Source organism: Vulpes vulpes, chromosome 1, assembly GCF_048418805.1.
Source record: "Vulpes vulpes isolate BD-2025 chromosome 1, VulVul3, whole genome shotgun sequence".
NCBI lineage: Eukaryota > Metazoa > Chordata > Mammalia > Carnivora > Canidae > Vulpes > Vulpes vulpes.
The window spans coordinates 195,010,176-195,023,964 of NC_132780.1; the positions used below are offsets into that span (position 1 = coordinate 195,010,176).

Genomic DNA, 13,789 nt, shown 5'->3' on the forward strand with positions numbered 1-13,789 from the left:
CTCTCTGCTCTAAAACCTTCTATCAGTTTACTCGAGAGAAAGCAATTAGAAGCATTTAATAAAGTGCACTGGGCCTGAAAACCTAACCCACAGGTAATTTCAACTTTTGAAAATTATTTAAAATCCTACAGCTACTAAGGCTCTGAGGTTCAAATTATTTTTGAGACTTGGCAAAGATTGTACTTGTTAAAATGAGGTGTCCATTTGTGAGATTTAACATACTTTGCAGTAAAAATAGATTATAAGGTCCCATCTCCAGAAAGTTATCAGACATAATACACAGATCACTTTCAGGATCAATTAGAATTCAGTAGAGTATATTTGACACTTAAATTACACTGAATAAAATTTTATATTCCAGGGTAACTGAGATAGTTTAACTTCATGAGGAAGAACAAGTATCACTGCTGACAAAAATTCAGAATTTATGGGTTGAATGTCTCTTGATCCAATTTCACACTTTAATTAGACTTTTAAATTTTCAGTAACCTGCTTTTAAAAAAATATGTAAATCCAAAAAAATATGTAAATCCATGTTTCTCAGAAGAGTTCAGAATTTTTAAAATAACCTTGTACCTTTTTGACTTCCTTGTGATATTCATTTTGAGTTAAAACAGACTTTCAGTTTGTGTCTTTGAATCTATCTCAAGCATGACACAAGCAGCCCACTGTACCAGAGAGATTAAATGTTGACAGTTACTCTTAGGGGATTAGCAGATATTAAAAAAGGACAGATTCTCCAAGATCGTCATCTGTCACACTCAGCCATGACTTATCTGTAGAAGCAATCGTGCTGCCGAACAGAAAAAAAGAAGTAGAACAAACCATTCTACCCAATTCAACCAACGTACGACTTCCTTTGTTCTAAAAAAATATAAATAGCAAAGTCCGCAAGACCAGAGCCTGCGGCCTCGAGCATTGGAGACTTCGAGAAGTCTAATTCAATGCCTCCAAACAGAAAGGACCCAAGACTTTAAGGGATGTAGTAGAGGAAAATGAAAACCATTCATCGATACTGAATGCTAAATCCAATCAGGACGCCCTACATGACACGAATCACACACCCTGTTGCCCAGGTGGAAAGCACAGAACCGTGAGCTAGCTGGGGTGTGGAAGGCTCTGGGTGTGAGCGTCACAGAAAGCCTGCCTTCCAGCGCACGGTCAGAGGCAGCTGGGGGGGAAGGGCCCCACAGGTGACATGTGCGCACAGGTCAGCTCTGCTCCTGGCTCAGCGGTGTGGGTGGCGGCGCAGCAGGCTCTGGTGTCAGCTGCAGGTGCTGAGCCGGGTCTGAAGCGCTCGCTAAGCCGAGCTCCCCTGTTGGCTCTTGATGGGCGTGAAGATGTTCCAGGGTTTCCTTGGACAGTGTGATGACGTGCACGGGCTCGCTCTGCGAGGGTTCCATCGGGCTTTCAATCATGTTGAGGCCCTGCATGTGCTCTGATTGCTCCTGTTGGGCCGAAAGGATTAAATTCTGCAGGTGTTCCGGCTGCTGCGCGAGCAGGGTGAGATTCGCAGCCTGGTCCGGGGTCATGTTCTGAGAGCTCTCTGCAGTGACGATGCTGATTCCCTGGCTAGTGCCCGGCATGAAGTTGAGGTTATGCACGGAGTTGGTCACCAGAAGCTGAATTTCCTGCTCTCCAGATGCAGAGAGCTGATACGGTTGCAGCTGAAGAATATTCCTGACCTCTTCGGTATTATTACTGCCAGAAACGCTGCTGGCATCTGAGGCCGGTTTTTCTTTGCTGTGGATTTTCAGGTGAGCCTTCAAGTTGTCTAAGCGAGCAAACTGTAAGTTACACTCAGGGCACGAGAAAGGCTTTTTGCCCGTATGCAGGATGCAGTGTCTCCTCTTGGCACTGGAGTCAGAGAAGGATTTGCCACATATGCCACAGGAGTATGGCTTTTCTCCTCTATAAAGAATACACATTTTATCTTAAAAGCAGATCTGTTTATCACTTCCTGATTATTTAGGGAGCAGAAGTCAAGAAGAGAGGAAAATAAACTCAACTAGGAGTCATAAGTCATGGGTTCTTCTACTAACTTAAGGAGTCAGAGCAAGTCACAACTTTCAGGGGTTTCTGTTTCTAATTCTCAAAGAAAAAGAAAAGGGTGGAGGTGGTGGCTGAGAAAGGGTGGTGGGTGGGGCTGGGCTACAAGTGATAACATTTTATGATTCCATAGTCTGTATTTCAGATAGGAAAGCAAATATTTATATATTACACATACAGCCCCTTTTTGTGTTCATTTTCACTGCCAGATTCTTGTGGCCAAATAAGTATATGGGTTAAGCGACCGACTCTTGATTTTGGCTCAGGTCACAATCTCAGGGTCATGGATCAAGCCCTTAGTTGGTCTCCATGCTGAGCATGGAGCCTACTCAAGAGTCTCTTCCCCACGGGACGCCTGGGTGGCTCAGTGGTTGAGCGTCTGCCTTCAGCTCAGAGTGTGGCCCCGGGGTCCTGGGATCGAGTCCCACATCAGGCTCCCTACAGGGAGCCTGCTTCTGCCTTTCCCTGTGTCTCTGCCTCTTTCTCTGTGTCTGTCATGAATAATAAATAAATAAAATTTAAAGTCTCTCCTCCCTGCCCTTCCCCACTGCACAACCCTCTATCTCCCACTCTCTCCCTAAAAACGAAAAAACAAAACATCCAAGTTGAGTAACCCTTAATTACTTGTTTTAGAATCAAATCTGCAAGTTGTATGAGTGAAAACATTTACTCAGAAAACATCAAATTCAGTAACTATTTTTAACTGAAGATTTAAGCTTTGGATCAGCCCCCAGCCCAAAATAAAAATTCAAGTAACAAAACTTTTGCTAGCCAGAACCAGTTTTCCTGACTTTGCCTAAGTGAGGAGTTGCTTTATTGAAAAGATAAAATAGTAAACTACACAGAAAGTTCAACCCATGTAGTAATTTGGGGAAAAGGGCTAGATAAGCAACATATGTCACCCAACCCAACACCAGGGTGGCTCGAGGACTCCCACATAAGAAAAGTATCTGTAAACTTTACCTATGGATTCTGATGTGGGTCTGAAGGGAACTCTTTGCTGTGAAAGATTTGCCACAGATTTCACAGGTAAATGGCTTCTCACCTAAAAAAGGGACAGTGTTTAGAAATACACATCCAACATAAAGCAAGCAGCAGTAATCAGGGGCGCCTGGGGGGCTCAGATCAGATCGTGATCCCAGGGTCCTAGGATTAAGTCCCGCATCGGGCTCCCTGCATGGAGCCTGCTTCTCCCTCTGCCTGGGTCTCTGCCTCTCTCTCTGCCTCTCTCATGAATAAATAAATAAAATCTTTAAAAAAAAAAAAAGAAATAAAGCTTCTGGGTGACTGAGGCCTGCAGCCTGGCTGCGAAGCCCCATCTGACACAGGCCCCGGACGCCTCTGCTGTGCACCTGCCCGAAGCCTTCTGGCGCCCACCGCCCTGGCGCAGCCTCAGTCACAAGTGCCTCCTGGCATCTCTCTGGCAGGTCAGAAACTTGTGCCTCAGGGCTTTGCAACTGCCCTTCCCTCTGCCTGGGATGCTCTTCTCCTGGATGCTCTTCTCCCCAATGGCTGTCTCACTCCCAGAACATCCAGATCTCCATCCAAGGTGTCCCCTCAGCAGTGAGGCCTTCCCAGACAAGTCCCCACATAAAAGGGCAGCTCCCCTTCCCACAGCCTGCCCTTAGCCTGCGTTTAGCTCCTCACAGCACTGACCCCCACCTAACCTGCCAGGCAGCCATGTGTTCTCTGCCCTCCCTGGTCAGACAGCAGCCCTCAGCAGCAGGGGCTCTGGCCACCCCACTCGCCGCTGTGTCCTTGGGACCCAGGAGCGGTGCCGTGAATGGGTGTTCAACGGCTGAGTTAACTTTCACAGAACCCGTTAATGCAGAAAGATTGTACAGAGATCCATGTTCATAGAACTCCTACCCTATGAGCCAGTGATTTTAAGAAAACAAATTAAGGAGAAAAACTTGTGCTTAAAAAAAAAAATGTTCAAAGCGGCATAAACCAATCTGATGGATAATTTTCGTAGACAATTTAACAGGATCATTAAAGAACCAACCTACAGTAGGAAGCTTTTCTTAGGAAATCTAACAGGTTTATTTTTAAGAAGTGCTCCTCACTCTAAGGTCTAAAAGACCCACACTTTTAACTTCAACTGAGAGTGTGACCTGCCCTAATCGATCCTGCCTCCTCTTTATCCCTGAAGTTGATTTCTCTGGAGGTGGCGATGCGTAAGCTTATACCTGCTGGTTCTAGAGAAGAAAGTGAGAAAACCCTCAGTACCTGGGCTACCTTCGTGTTTGTTTCACTCTGCTTCCTTTTCTAAAAAGGAAGAAAAAGGACTCATTAAAAGTGAAACAGAACCAGACTCAAACTGGTTCCTTTCCTCTTCTTTTTTTTAATTTTAATTTTTAAATTTATTTTTAAAAATATTTTATTTATTTATTCATTCATGAGAGAACACACAGAGAGAGGCAGAGACTCAGGCAGAGAGAGAAGCAGGCTCCATGCAGGGAGCCCGACGTGGGACTCGATCCTGCGTCTCTAGGATCACACCCTGGGCTGAAGTTGGCACTAAACCACTGAGCCACCCGGGCTGCCCCCTTCTTTTTCTTTTTTTCTTTTTCTTTTCCCTCCCTCCCTCCCTTCCTTCCTTTCATCCATCTATTTGGAGTTCAATTGCCAACACATAGCATAACACCCAGTGCTCATCCCGTCAAGTGCCCCCTCAGTGCCCGTCACCCAGTCACCCCAACCCCCGCCCACCTCCCCTTCCACCTCCCCTAGTTCGTTTCCCAGTTAGGAGTCTCTCATGTTCTGTCTCCCTTTCTGATATTTCCCACTCATTTTTTCTCCTCTCCCCTTTATTCCCTTTCACTATTTTTTATATTCCCCAAATGAATGAGACCATATGTTTGTCCTTCTCCAATTGATTTATTTCATTCACTCAGCATAATACCTTCCAGTTCTATCCATGTTGAAGCAAATGGTGGGTATTTGTCATTTCTAATGGCTGAGGAATATTCCATTGTATACATAGACCACAGCTTCTCTATCCATTCATCTTTCGATGGACACCGAGGCTCCTTCCACAGTTTGCCTATTGTGGACATTGCTGCTAGAAACATTGGGGTGCAGGTGTCCTGGCGTTTCACTGCATCTGTATCTTTGGGGTAAATCCCCAGCAGTGCAATTGCTGGGTCGTAGGGCAGGTCTATTTTTAACTCTTTGAGGAACCTCTACACAGTTTTCCAGAGTGGCTGCACCAGTCCACATTTCCACCAACAGTGCAGGAGGGTTCCCCTTTCTCCACATCCTCTCCAACATTTGTTGTTTCCGGTCTTGTTAATTTTCCCCATTCTCACTGGTGTGAGGTGGTATCTCATTGTGGTTTTGATTTGTATTTCCCTGATGGCAAGTGATGCGGAGCATTTTCTCACGTGCTTGTTGGCCATGTCTGTCTTCCTCTGTGAAATTTCTGTTCATGTCTTTTGCCCACTTCATGATTGGATTGTTTGTTTCTTTGCTGTTGAGTTTAATAAGTTCTTTATAGATATTGGATACTAGTCCTTTACCTGATAGCTCATTTACAAATACCTTCTCCCATTCTGTAGATTGCCTTTTAGTTTTTTTGACTATTTCTTTTGCTGTGCAAAAGCTTTTTATCTTGATGAAGTCCCAATTATTCATTTTTGCTTTTGCTTCCTTTGCCTTTATGAATGTATCTTGCAAGAAGTTGCTGTGGCCAAGTTAAAAAAGGGTGTTTCCTGTGTTCTCCTCTAGGATTCTAATGGATTCTTGTCTCATATTTAGATCTTCATCCATTTTGAGTTTATCTTTGTGTATGGTATAAGAGAATGGTCTAGTTTCATTCTTCTGCACGTGGATGTCCAATTTTCCCAGCACCATTTATTGAAGAGACTTTTTTCCAGTAGATAGTTTTTCCTGCTTTTCGAGTATTAGTTGACCATAGAGGGGCCACTTCTGGATTCTCTATCCTGTTCCATGGATCTATGTGTCTGTTTTTGTGCCAGTACCACACTGTCTTGATGACCACAGCTTTGTAGTACAACCTGAAATCTGGCATTGTGATGCCCCCAGCTATGGTTTTCTTTTTTAATCTTCCCCTGGCTATTCGGGGTCTTTTCTTTTTCTTTTCTTTTTTTTATGATAGTCACACAGAGAGAGAGAGAGAGGCAGAGACACAGGCAGAGGGATAAGCAGGCTCCATGCACCGGGAGTCCAACGTGGGATCCGATCCTGGGTCTCCAGGATCACGCCGCGGGCCAAAGGCAGGCGCCAAACTGCTGCGCCACCCAGGGATCCCTCGGGGTCTTTTCTGATTCCACACAAATCTTAAGATGATTTGTTCCAACTCTCTGAAGAAAGTCCATGGTATTTTGATAGGGATTGCATTAAATGTGTAAACTGCCCTGGGTAGCATTGACATTTTCACAATATTAATTCTTCCAATCCATGAGCATGGAATATTTTTCCATCTCTTTGTGTCTTCCTCAATTTCTTTCAGAAGTGTTCTGTAGTTTTTAGGGTATAGATCCTTTACCTCTTTGGTTAGGTTTATGCCTAGGTATATTATGCTTTTGGGTGCAATTGAAAATGGGATTGACTCCTTAATTTCTCTTTCTTCAGTCTCATTGTTAGTGTATAGAAATGCCACTGACTTCTGGGCATTGATTTTGTATCCTGCCACACTGCCGAACTGCTGTATGAGTTCTAGCAATCTTGGGGTGGAGTCTTTTGGGTTTTCTATGTACAGTATCAAGTCATCTGTGGGGAGGAAAAGTTTGACTTCTTCTTTGCCAATTTGAATGACTTCTATTTCTTTTTGCAGTCTGATTGCTGAGGCTAGGACTTCTAGTACTATGTGGAATAGCAGTGGTGAGAATGGACATCCCTGTCGTGTTCCTGATCTTAGGGGAAAGGTTCCCAGTGTTTCCCCACTGAGAATGATATTTGCTGTGGGCTTTTCGTAGATGGCTTTTAAGATGCTGAGGAATGTTCCCTCTATCCCTACCATCTCCTTTTTTTTTAAGTACCCTCTACCGCCAGCATGGGGCCCAACATGGGGCTTGAACTCCCGACCCGGAGATCAAGACCCAAGCTGAGATCAAGAGTTGGATGCTTAACCGACTGAGCCTGTATGAATTTCCATACAGGAATAGTGCTCAGTTAAGTCATCTCTGTGTTACTAAGAAACAGAGATGGGATCTCTCCACAGAACACTGTTGACAGCCTTCTGCCTTGGGCTTTTACATGGTCTTCTAAAATTCCCACCCAATTTATAATAAATGGAGCCCAAGGAGGGGACTCTTTCTCACTCTTCTGAAAACATGCAGAGTACCAGAAAGGAAGGATGGGATGGGAGTTTTACCTGTGTGTGTTCGCAGATGTTTCTTTAGCTGAGACACATCCATGAATTTGCGATGGCAGTGGTTGCATTCCGGTAATGAGTGGCCTTGTCGCAACAATAAAAAAAGTGTCAGTGCATATACGCGCTCTCTCCCTGCACTTCTTCAGTGATTTGTGTTAAAGCACCTCCCTGAAAAATAATCACTTTAAATATGGTACTTTAATAAAACAACAATATTTTTTATTAATTTGGTAACAGCATTTTCCTATGCATCTCAACTCCCTGTTTCCCGAGGAGAGCTGGGACCCTGCCCATGTCCCTAAAAGTACTCTTCTTTCCCTGAAGCATGGGTGTGACTGTAGCCAACTGATGTCAAATGTCACTTCCAACCCCTCATTTAGTTCTTATTAGTTGGCGGGAGAGAAAAAAAAGACCGTGTATACGGCTGGGTGGGAGAAAGCCTGGACTGACAATTGTGGGGTGGGGAATATTTCTGTCTAAGCACCATTAATAACCAACCAACTGGCGCCCTCTTATTCAAGTGGCACTTTTGAAAGATGTCAATTCTATAGGGTTTCTGTGACACCAAACTGTACTATTAAAAAATTAAATATAAATCACCAGGTAAGAGAATAACACAAGGATATCTAAGTTAGATTGCTTTTTAAGATTCTTTCCCTAAATACAAATTATCTTCCACAACATGAACCTATTGTTTCCAAATAATTTGTATTTGTGAATTGCTCCCCCAAATCCAAATTTTCTCTCACTTTATTGTACCTGTATGGACTCGGTAATGGCTCTTCAGTTGTCTTTTCTGGCTAAAATATTTTCCACACTGATCACAGGTGAAAGACTTCTGTCCTGCCAAATAAAAAACAAGACACTAAAAAAACATGCCAAAACTATAAAGAACAGTAACACAGTGGGCCCCGGTCCCCATTTTCTATGAATGATACAAGTGACTTGCCTACATATCCAAATGCCCTCAGAGTCAAAGCACAGGTCCATAAATGTACAAAGGTACGTAAAGCAATAGGGAGTGGTGGGGACTGGGGCAGAACTGGAAAATACAAGTTTGCCCCAAAGTCACCCAAGTAAAATCATTCTAAACTCTGGGGGTTAAACAAAACATGTTTGCACACTGAGCTCCCGCCCAGCAGCCGATTTATAAGCCCTAGCGTAAGACACAATGCTGTGCACAAGTCTAAACCTTAGTCTGGCAGAGGCGTAATTCTGTCCCCTTCAGTGACACTACGTGGGAAACGCCCACCCCAGGAACCTGGTGGCAGCTGGCCCTCTGCTGCAAGCCCAGCTACCTGAATGCAGGCTCATGTGCTCCAGCAGCGAGTGCTTGGTGGTGAGAGCCTTGCTGCACACGGTGCAGGTGTAGGGCCGCTCGCCTGTGTGCATCCGGGTGTGGACCTGCAGGGAGTGCTTCTGGGCAAAGCCTTTTCCACACTCATTACATTTGAAAGGTCGCTCCCCTGGAATAAGAGGCCCAGAAGCACAGTGTAAGCAACATGCACATCTCTGTTTCCTCCTAGATTAAAATGACAATAAAAGGGATTTCTGCTAACAGGCACCTATCCAAAAGGGCCAGAACAGGAGAGAAAACATCAGCACTCTGGCAAGCTGGAACAGATGCATCCGATGCCAGCAGGGCGGAGTGCTGTGATACATACAACCCAAGGCAGAGCCTCCACAAGGCTCAGGAACTGGTGGCACCTGTTATCTCTGAAAACAGAGTAAGGGAGGATAAATGACCATCTGTTTCAAAGGCCCTGAGACCCCCCTGACTGGACCCAAGGAGCCAGAGGACTGGCCTGCTCTCCAACAAAGGATGGGCACTGTTCTCTGAAGAAGGTAAAACAGTCCCTGGCCTGAGGGTCTTCGGATTAGAGGTCTCCAGGCACAGTGGAGTGGGACTGCTCCAGGGACAGCAAGGCCAAGTTTACATTTAGGGTGATGAGACTGCCCAGCCTCCTCCCCCGCTCCCACTCTAGACACTGGCAGCCAGGCCTCCAGCCTCCAGGCGGGAGGGTGGAACATCTTTGGGAACATGGCAGGCCAGGGTAAGAGGGCTGCAGGTGCAAGGTCAGGTGTCGGGGAGGAAGTGGGCCCCCCTCCAGTGAGGCCGCTGTGTACAGGCCCGCTCCACCCCACCGCAGTGGCCAGCAGCTTTCACTCAACCATTCCAACAATGGGATTAAATATGGTTTTTCACACACCACTGTTCAAGGAAGGCCTTTTAGTAGCTGAAACAGATACCAAAACAGATAAGGAAAAAAAAAAAAGCAACTTGCGGAAAACAGAGGCTGCCCATGGGGGGGGGGGGGGCAGAAAACATTAAAAACTAAGGAACGAGTCACTGCTGCTATTAACAAGCTTGGGGAGGGAAGATACACTGTGAACCAAAAAGAGGATTCACGATCATAATTTTTAAAAAATAGTAATTTAGAGAATAAAAAAGGGGTCCTACAAATAAAATAGAGTAGACATAAAACTCTGAGAATTGAAAGATAAAGGGAAACTCTCCCAGAACGAAGAGCTAAAAGTGATGAGAAATAAGAGGTAAGGACTTCAGAGGGTGGAGGTGGGTCCAGAGGCTCAACATCCAAATTCCAGGGAGTTCCAAAAAGAGAGAGCACAGAAAACCGACGGGAGATAACCATCAATGAAAGTTTCAGAAAATTTTCTGTAACCAAAAGGTGGGAGTTTCCGAACTGCATGGCTCTACGGGCAGCCACCGAAATGGGATGAAAACAGACCCATGCTAAAGTGACTCACTGCCAAATGTCAGAATAGTGGGGGGCAAAAGGGAAGATCCTACAGGCCGCTCTCCTTAACAAATGTTACAGAACTATTAAACCCTCTGTTTAACCATCCTCTGTTACAGTTCAACAAATGTTTCCCAAGTGTCTACTTTGTTTAAAGAACCAGAGATTCAAGGTTCTCGACCCATCTTTCAAAAAACACCAAGGCCCCCAACTAAATCAGAAGTTCTGGGGCTGGTGGCCAGTCACTGGCAGTTTTAGAAGCTCCCTAGCTGATTCTACTGTGTGGGCAGGTTGAGGATCACAGGGCTAGACCCAGCTGGGTCAGAGGACGGGAAGTTGCCAGGTGACAGGAGACTTAACTACTACTAGTCCCTATACTTAAGTTTTGTTGTTGTTGTTTTTTTTAAAGATTTCATTTATTTGTTCATGAGAGACACACAGAGAGAGGCAGAGACACAGACAGAGGGAGAAGCAGGCTCCCAGTCGGACCCCGATGCGGGATGCGATCCCAGGATTCCAGGATCATGACTTGAGCTAAAGGCAGATGCTCAACCACTGAGCCACTCAGGTGTCCCCCTCTACTTAAGCTTACAATTAGGTGAGGGGTATTTAACTGGTAACTACAACCCGACCCAGCAAAGCAAATTCAGTAAGGGAGGGCTCAGAAGGAAGGGATTTTTGCCTAGGGCTGCACTGTCCGATACGGTCCCAGTTAAATTATTAAAATAAAAAATTCAGTTCCTCGGTCACACTCACCACAGGTCAAGTGCTCAAATCACAAGGGGCTAGTGACCACAGAGGTCTACTGGCCAGCACTGGGCTAGAGGCACCAAGAAGGAGAAGACATTTACAGCTAGATGGGTGAGCGAGAAAGCTGTCCCGGGCAGACCTGGGCAAAAGCAGTCAAGAGGAAGAACGTTCACGAATCTGAAAGTGGACCAAATCTGGCTAGTCTGAACCCCGGGCATTAGAGCCTTGAACCAATGACTCCAAACAAGAACAGTGTTCTGCAATCAAGCTTAGGTTCAAATCCCAGCTCTGTCACTAAACAGGACCTGGGCAAATTATTTCTAGTACTTGGGTCTCTTCACCTGCCCGATGGGGATACCACTCCCTACACCTTGGGGGCTCGTTTTAAGAACTAAATGCAGTAACACGCATAGAAAGGCCTTATTCTAACGCCCATCACATAGAAGTTGCACAATAAATGAAAGCTATCATCACCATCATCATCATCATCATTCCAACACCTGTTCGAGGAAGCTGCGAAAGTGTAATTACCCGTGTGGCTCCTCTGGTGGATTGCCAAAAAGTGATTATACTTAAACACTTTGCCACAGTCCTTACAGCAGGCCTCGGGGCCACCGGGGCGCTTTCTCCTTCCACAGACCCTTTTGGCTGAACCCTGCTCGTCTTCATCCCCGACAAGTTTGTAATCTTTAAGTTTGACGGACCTCCTGATCCTCCGCTTGCTGTACCGACTCTGGCTATCCTGCCCATCCTGGGTCTTGGGGTCACAGTTCTCATCTTTCTCAGCAGGCATTTCCTCCCCTCTACCTGGCTCACAGGACGGCTCAGAATCCTCCATTTCTTTTGCTGGAATCTGGTCATTCAGGAAGCCACTCTCTCCCTCTTTGACCACAAAGTTATGCCTATTTTGAACGGAGTTGTTTACCCTCAGTTGTATTTCTTCCTCTGCAGCCAGCTGTGATTTCCCCTCCTGCAAACTGTTGACTTTTCTCGGTCTTCCCCGTTTCCGTTTTGGGGGATCGTTCTTCTTATTAGAAATAACCACCACTGGAGTGCTGCCGGTGTTCAGAGTCGATGGCTTCGGGGAGCTATGATTATTCTGGAAATCTGTGTAAGCCTTTACCAGGTCATAGACTTTTAAGAACTGAGCGGTGGCCAGGATTTGTTCTGTACTTTTCTCACTGGCCTGGAGACAACCCGTGTAGATAAACTCCAGCAGGACGCCGAAGGTGTCGGCAACCATGCCTTCCAGCATATAAATGGACTGGCCGATCTCCCCCTCCTCGGCAAACATCATTGAGAAGTATTCGCTACTGGCAGCGAGTAAGGCTTTGTGAGCCCGGAAATGCACATTCTCCACGATCAAAGTGATGTCGCAGAGAAAGCCTTTCTTCCGCTGATCCTCCAAACTGGCCAGAACAGTGTCACTGTGCGTGTCTGAGTGGACGACCAGCTGCCCAGAAGGCTCTGAGGATGTGTCTGCCATTTTCCTTAGAGGGCCAAGGCCTTGCGTGAAGCCTGAAATAAGAAAGTGGTGATCAAAAGAGGAGGAGGCATCATCTAACTGGTTCATGCCGGTCCGGACGAACTACTACGCGTGTGACTCACTGTTAACCCAACTTTCCCATGTCACCACTTTCAGAAAGATGTAAAAAACGTAGCTGGGGACCCTCCCCCTTGCTGGACACCGTCACCTAGCTCGGCGAATTTCCAGCCGCCGCGTTCCTCCTCGGGGTCTGCGTCCTCCTCCTCCGGAAAACGAAGGAATGGGAACCGACCATCTCGAAAGTCCTTCCTCGGCACTAACTCTGCACCGCTGCACGCGCGTCAGGATGGGAAACTACGGTGTCTCGAGTTCACGCCCTGCTAACCATCTTGTCTGCGAAAACACAGGAAAAAGGGGCACAGGAAATGGACACGAGCGACAGGAATCCGGGGGGAGCTGCACTGGAGGAATGACCGCGGCGCAGCGGGCCTCGCCCTGCAAGGGTGGCACGACCCCCCCCCCCCCCGGGCTGGCGCCGGACGGACGGTTCCCCGGGAGCCCCCGGGCCCGCGGCGCGAGGAGCAGGACGCAGGGGAGGCCCTGGGGCGGGACAGGACTCGATCGCGGGGCGGGGGGGGGGGGGCCCGACACGGCCGCGGCTCCCGCGCCCCCGGCTGGCGGACCTACCTCTCGGGGCGCCCAGCCCACCCGGCGGCCTGGCGGGCGCACCCCCGCACCTCCGCCGGGCCCGCCCCGGCGCCCAGCTCCGCGCCCGCCGCCACCGGGGTCTCCGCGCTGCGGCCGCCGCCGCCAACCCGGAAGCGCCGGCGCCGGGAGCCTGCGCGCGGACGCCGGACCACGTGGCCACGGACGCGGGGCGGGGCCTGGCGGACGCGGGGCGGGGCCTGGCGGACGCGGGGCGGGGCCTGGCGGATGTGGGGCGGGGCCTGGCGGACGCCGGGGGCGGGGCCCTGTCGCTGCGATGGTATCAGTTTTCTGTGCTATTAGGCGTAACACGTGTCAACCCGGATCGGTGTTGGCTCTTCCCAGATGCGGAAGGTCGCGTGAAGGTCTCGGATGTGTGACGAATGAATGACATCATTTACACGCACTGCCATCATCGTCACTGTCATCATCTAATGCGAATGTAGTCGTTATTACGGTTGGCCTCCTAATTATTTTTGCACGTCTGTCTTGTCCTTTTCCTTCCCACGCCCAATTTCCCCGGGCCAAGGGCGTGAAGAGAGGTGCTCTCTCTAGTCCGACAGCTCTGGGGACTGAGTGAGCTTGGGCAGATTACTGGTCCTCTGAACCTTGTTTTACCTTACCTGTAAAATGGAGGTGTCAAGGCCAAGTGTCAGCCAGGTTGGGTAGCTGTGGGCAAACAAAGATTAGGTGGGTAATGAA

At 47.6% G+C, this 13,789-nt stretch overlaps 1 protein-coding gene across 13 annotated transcripts; it reads right to left on the minus strand.

Annotated features, from left to right (window-relative positions):
• Positions 1–296: 296 nt before the first annotated feature.
• On the minus strand, positions 297–13,233 carry ZBTB24 (zinc finger and BTB domain containing 24). Of its 13 annotated transcripts, none has more exons than XR_011997404.1 (8): positions 13,070–13,233; positions 12,591–12,775; positions 11,428–12,414; positions 8,686–8,853; positions 8,147–8,230; positions 7,388–7,555; positions 3,013–3,094; positions 297–1,911 (listed from the first exon to the last, which is right to left on the minus strand). XR_011997404.1 is itself a non-coding variant. In XM_072738606.1 (8 exons), the coding sequence occupies exons 3-8, from the start codon at positions 12,380–12,382 to the stop codon at positions 1,212–1,214; spliced, it is 2,073 nt and encodes a 690-aa protein (XP_072594707.1). In that variant the 5' UTR covers positions 12,383–12,414; positions 12,591–12,775; positions 13,070–13,233; the 3' UTR covers positions 297–1,211. The 13 variants fall into 13 exon arrangements, 6 of the variants coding, with proteins under 6 accessions (XP_072594707.1, XP_072594724.1, XP_025861576.1 ...); XM_072738606.1 differs by having other exon boundaries at positions 7,388–7,471; XR_011997405.1 differs by lacking the exon at positions 3,013–3,094.
• Positions 13,234–13,789: the final 556 nt, after the last annotated feature.